The sequence below is a fragment of the Chaetura pelagica genome, unplaced genomic scaffold (genome assembly GCF_000747805.2).
Source record: "Chaetura pelagica isolate M959 unplaced genomic scaffold, ChaPel_1.0 scaffold585, whole genome shotgun sequence".
Classification (NCBI taxonomy): domain Eukaryota; kingdom Metazoa; phylum Chordata; class Aves; order Apodiformes; family Apodidae; genus Chaetura; species Chaetura pelagica.
Genome location: NW_009953404.1, coordinates 1,755 through 7,918, shown reverse-complemented (window position 1 = coordinate 7,918; position 6,164 = coordinate 1,755). Strand labels below are relative to the sequence as shown.

Sequence of the window (6,164 nt, the reverse complement as noted above, 5' to 3'; positions counted from 1 at the left end):
AGGACCCCGCGCAGCCGCAGCCCCGAGGCGGGAAACGGGTCGTTCGGGGCCCTGAGGGGAGTGGGGCCCTCGTACCGGCCTTGGCCGCCCGGGACCGGGGCCCCTCGTACCGGCCTTGGCCGCCCGGGATCGGGGCGGTGGGAGAGACACACACTCGGTGTCTGCACTTTCTCTCCCTTTGTCTCCTAAGACTTCATTATCTGCTGATTTCGGCACCTACGTGGGATGGACGTCTCAGAAATAACAAAACTGCCTATAAAAATAAGTCACCGAGGGGAAAAGACCCTTCAAAACTTTGATTTCTTCTGGGCCACAAGCAGGGGAAATGCCTCACTAGGGCCAGCATCAACTACAAGGCGTTGGCTGAAAGGAGAGCTGAGTCATAAGCTTTTATTCCCGTTTTTATTACAAAAAGAACAAAAACCATGGCTATTCGACTATTATTATTACTACAAATGAAGCCAGTTGGAATTCTCTGTTTGAACACACCATCACTGCTGTGTGGAGAGGAACCTCTCAAGAGAAACACACCAGGCAGCAGAACACGACTGACCCTGGACCTCACGTCACAAAAATTGTGCTGGTGACAGTGAAAAGTGTTGCCATGAAGTAGAGACAACTTGGGATAAACCCAGTTTGGATTTGTGGTTCTCCAAAAAGCCATCTGGCTGATCCAAACAGTCACAGTTCCTGCCAGCACTGGGTAAGGGTTGTGTTGGACTGAATCTGAGCTCTGTGTCACCTGTGTTACCCTTTGAAGGCACTTCTAGTCCGAGGAGAACCTCTCTGCAAAGACAGACCTGCTAAAAAAACAGGTATGCTGCCACAAACTGCAACCCCTGTATTAACCCCCCCATCATCTGTGGCAATGGTTCTTTTCCTGCTACTTACCCTGACACAATAAGGATGGTCTTTACACAAAAACACCCCTCTGATTTCTTTGAAAGTTATATCCAAAGACATAAAGTAGCTACCACATTCATTACAAGCTGAGTTTATTGAAAACAAGGTAAAAATCACTGCACTGGACAACACAGTGTGAGAGGTACATTTTCTGTGGACATACAAGACCAAGACTCTAGCCAGTAGAGCAATTCCACAGCTCCCCTGCTCCACAGGCACCCCCTTTTCTTCTCTTAAATACAAGCCCTGTTTTAAATGCCAGCTGTAGCCACTGGTAACAAAACAGCCTGCATCTGAAACAGCACGTTAGAAATCACCTATTAAGCACCAGCTTAATAATATTTGCTTACACAAATCATCTTTTTGCTCTCCCTCCCTCTATCCCTCATTGACTGGTTTGTGGGTTGTTTTTTTATTATTTTTTATTATTTTTTTCCTCCATAAGCACTTAATTCTTCCTTGGTACAAAATGTATCCAAAACAAATGCAAAATACTTAAAACACCTTGCTGTGGGACTGCTTCATGTTGTTGCCACTTTGCCTCTTCACTGCCCAGGACCTGACAGGCTCTTGTTCATGAACTGTCTCTTCACAAAGCAGATCCACCACTGCAGAAAGAAGTGCAAAGTCAGGAAACAGGCAAAAGCAGTTTCCTCCTGATACACAAAATAGGGATCTCTGACAATAAATATGTGTTAAGGCTCCAGTTTGGCACATAGAGTTTTCCACAGGTTCCTACTGGAATTTAGAACAAGGTCATACAATCATGGAATGGTGAAGATTGGAAGGGACCTTACAGATCATGAGGCTCCAACCCCCCTGTCATGAGCAGGGACACCTCCCACCAGACCAGGCTGCACAAGCCCCATCCAACCTGCCCTTCAACACCTCCAGGGAGGGGCAGCCAAAACCTCCCTGGGCAACTTATGCCAGTCTCTTCCTACCCTCATGGTGAAGCATTTCTTCCTGATGTCTAACCTAAATCTCCCCTCTTTCAATTTAAAACCATTCCCCCTCTGTTCTCCAGGCTGAACAGCCCAACTCCCTCAGCCTGTCTCCAGAGCAGAGCTGCTCCAGCCCTTTGATCCTCTTCATGGCCTCCTCTGCAAGATGGGAATGGACCCCATGAATTTATAATACAGGACCCTGGATTCAAGCAGAACGTTCTACTCTCTCTTATTTCCATTATTTTCTTTGTCCTGTTTATTCCAATGTTATTTATTCAAATATAGTTATAAATAAGGGATGCATCAGAAAGTGGTGCCTTTGAAACTATACTAGCCTAAATAATTTCAATATTAAACCCAGTCACATTTGCACATGAAACATCTGAGCAGTTGGAAGGCAATTCATGCCTGGATTAGCTTTTTTTTTGTTTTAATCTGGATATGAGGCAAAATGGTCCACTTCAAAGAAGCAATCAAATCAGAACTGCCCGGGAAGATAAACAGCATCTCTCTCCCCTGTGATTTTCCATCTGCAAACCCAGCCAACACCAGAGGTGCAACACTTTGAAGAGCTGAACCAGACACCACTTATCCCTGCCCTGCTCTTTGCAACAACCCAAACAGGCATTTGCTGCCTCCCCCTGTGAGAGGCGACACTCCCTGACACCTTGCAGCCTGCTGCTATCCCAGCAGCTTGCCCCAAAGTCACCCCCACTTCATCCCTCACCCCATCACCTTGCTTCTCCCCACACACTTCTGAAGAAGCACCCCAAGCCTCTGTGATGAGGACAATGAACTCCTACCTTACTGGGCTTGTCACTCTGAGGATCAAACACTTTGTCACACAGGCGCAGGCCGGTCTCTTGCCGCAGCTGCTGCAGGTAGGCCCTCATCACCTCTGAAACCCAGCATGGGGAAAAACCAGTGTGAACTGGGGCAGCACCAACTCAAATGGAATTTAACAGGGAAACATCAGCTTAAAAGCACAACTTGGAGCACTGCCTGAAGCACAAAAGTGTGAGTTTTCACATCTGCAGGTACTCGTTGGCTGGCTGAGTTGGCTGGCTCAATTTACAGCCATACTTGGGATTTTTCTTGTATTTCTACCAGTAAAAAGGATCATCCAAACTGTTTTATTCTCTCAGTCACCTTTGCTCATTATTGTGGGCTTCCTATTCTGCTCATGCAGCAGTTGGCCTGGGCTCTGTTACAGGGTTTAGTTGGTGATAATGTTGATGAAAAAGGCAGACTCAGACCCCCAGTGATTTGTTCTGTTGGATCTCTAGATCCAAGAGAGTTACTGCCCCCCTGAAGTAAGAAAATCCAGCTTCTGCTGCCCTCAGAAGACAAAACTGCACATTGAGAAGGTTCAGTTCTACTAATTATTTTTCTAGTTGCAGTCACAAAAACGCAGCTGGTAAAGCATCAACCTGAGCAGCCTTCCTGGAGTAGCCTTACCTTCCTCCTGCTTGTTGGCAGGTTTGGCATAAATGGCATTGAGTGGAAAGCCAGGCTCCCCAGGGATTGGGAAGTTGGTGATTCCTAGTGTGTACATTTCCTTCTCTCCTTGGCCTTTGGAGTTACACTGGAAGAACCAGGCAAACAATGAGTTAACAGTTATAAACACAAACTGATGCAGTGTTAGACCCACGTTTTAACAATCTGAAACACATAAAAAACTCATCAAGAACAACAACACGTCTTTGGAGATCCATAGCCTTGGAGGGTGAACAGGATTATGTCACTGGGAGGAGAATATCAGCAAACCCTTTCCCGAATATAATCCCCAGGAAAAAAGGTTTCCCTCCCTCACAAAAATTCACTCTTCTTACCTTTTGCAGCTTTTTCAAGCACTCAGAAATATAGAGGGTTATGTAGATCAGCGTTCTGTCAGCCTCATTCTGCAAAACAAGAGCAAGCTCAGAGCCCTGCCACCCTTGGACTAAGGGAGAATTCATGGAACTGATAAAAATTTGAAACAGGAATGACTTGAAGCCATTTTGGCCTAAAATTTCCCCAAGAGGGATGTGCATTTCATGATATTTACCCAACTTTAAGTAGAACAAAGAGAAGTTTTCATTATCTAGTAGAATTATTTCATTGAAAATACATTTATAGTCACAGAACCAACCCTCCAAAGAACTACTAAGTGCACAGTATGTCAAAAAATTACCTTAATTTCATAATTTTTGAAGAAAACATTGGCTTTGAAGTAGTAGATGGCTTCATCTATTATATCTGTGTCCTTTGCTAACAAAAAAGAAATACAGAGTTAAACAATGCACCCCTATGCTACATTTAGTCCTAACTTTTACTTGCTGAAATACATAAATAAGGATTATTGCAAAGGCAAAACCTTGGTGTTTACAAAAAACAGAGAACAGTCGTTGCTGTGTGAAACACCAGTGATGTCAGACCACAATACTTGAACTTCCTACTCTTGGCAGGAGCTTTAAGCCCCTTCTCCTCCCCCTGTGGTTTCTCACTTCACAAATGGCAGTAGTTCAGCAGTTCCCCACTTTTCTGCCAGTTGAGTAATTCAGCCAAGTTTCAGCAGCACAAGAGTCTTCTCAGGGCATTAAAAACGTTCTTGGAGAAAGCCTAATGACACAGTCACACCAATTCTCTTGTCCTCTTCCAAAGAAAAGAAAAAAGGAGGGGAGCAGAACCCAGTGGCAAGCCAGCTTTTGCTACCATCCACAACTGCCTAAACCCAGAAACATTTCCTTTCCATTTCCTTTCTCAAGCTGCACTGCTAAACTGCAGGGATAAACATGCCTGGGAAGTGCTGCTTCACGTGCTGAAGGGGAATCTGCACCAGGCTGCCTGTGGGCCCTGTTGGGATGCCTGTCACTCCACGTCGATTTCTGAAGCCCCCCCACCATGAAGTGCTGCCTATCCTTCTCCTCCTCCTTCAGAGCAGCCCAGTGTCTTCAGCCACAGCCCCAAAGCACAAGTTCTCTGTAGCTAACCCTCCACTTCCTCTGGCAGCAGAGGGTCCACATGGCCACATCCTCCTCAAAACCTGAAGCAGGGTGAGACACAGGAGAAAGCACCAGAATAGTAACTGATAACAACTGATTTAGATGAATCACAGTGCACATTTATCTGGGCATAATTCTATTCTATGATTTGCACAACTTAAGTATTTAAAAACTTTCTTCCTCCCCTATCACCTGCAAAGTACTCCACTCCAACTCCTCTTGTCACTCCCTAGGGCTGGCCTGGAGCAAACTGAGATGATGATGAGCTGTATCAGGGCAGGTTTTCAGAGATGATTATAAACTTACTTTCCCGAGGTGCTGGGCCTTTGAACTGGCTCCTGATGGGTAACAGTGCCATGTTCCCAATTAGCTTGGTGTCCGAGTCCATTAAGGTTGAGTGGTAAGCCTGGAGAAGGGGGAAGGCTGGTTATTCATCCTTCCAAAAACAGACATTTCCATGTCTGATCTCACATGTCCCATCTGCCTCAAGTAGGTGCCAGGGTCTAGTTCATTAGCAATGCTTCCAGCCATTTTTCCATGCAGAAATAACCAGTCTTCTAAGGAGGCCTGGATCTCAGTGCCATTCTGATGAAGCCCATAGAAGCCTGACCACTAGCACCCCTGGTAGTTGTGGTAGTGGAAGGATGAGGTTGGTACAGTCACTGCAGGAGTGGCTTCATCCCAGGGCTGCCCCACACTGCACAGCACCAGGGGCACAGCCCTGCTCTCCTAAGTATGGGCTGTGGCACGGTTCTCTGATAGCTAGCTGGGCATTTAAAAAGGATTATATTTTATTTCTAGCTAGATGGATTAGATAATAATAAATAAAGCAAGGCCTAACACCCACACACTCAAAAAAAAGACCTTTCTGTGTGCTCTGAAACTGGTATAGGTGGACAAAACCCAAAACCCTTCTGCATATGACAGATTCTTCCTGAGAAACTGATCTTTAACAAGGTTAGTTTTAGGCACCTCCCAACATTTCCCACCAGGAAGCCTTCACCTCCTCCCCGCCCAGGCTTTGCGGGGGGAGAGGGGGATGAGACTTGTGAGGGTGGGAGGTGGGGGTAAGCACTGGGCAAGCACTGCCGAGCAGAAAAAGCATTTTATGACAACCCGAGGAAGGTGTGTGAACAACCCCCGAGCACAGCACAGCTGGCAGCACCCTCCCCTGCCTGCCGCCCTCCCAGCAGGGTGGATCCTCGGTAGGAGGAAGAGGAGGACGGCAGCCTTGCTGCAGCCTTTCCCCTCCTCAAAGGCAATTCCCCGATCTCATCAGGGCTCTCCGCAGCTGTAGCCCCTTTCTCCTCCCCCAGGCAGCTGCCCTCGG

General features: G+C 46.6%; 1 protein-coding gene across 1 annotated transcript; it reads right to left on the bottom strand.

The window, feature by feature from the left end:
• Positions 1–971: 971 nt before the first annotated feature.
• On the bottom strand, positions 972–5,252 carry ARPC3 (actin related protein 2/3 complex, subunit 3, 21kDa). Its single transcript, XM_009998398.1, has 6 exons — positions 5,141–5,252; positions 4,024–4,100; positions 3,683–3,751; positions 3,309–3,435; positions 2,654–2,748; positions 972–1,511 (listed from the first exon to the last, which is right to left on the bottom strand). The coding sequence occupies exons 1-6, from the start codon at positions 5,220–5,222 to the stop codon at positions 1,449–1,451; spliced, it is 513 nt and encodes a 170-aa protein (XP_009996700.1). The 5' UTR covers positions 5,223–5,252; the 3' UTR covers positions 972–1,448.
• Positions 5,253–6,164: the final 912 nt, after the last annotated feature.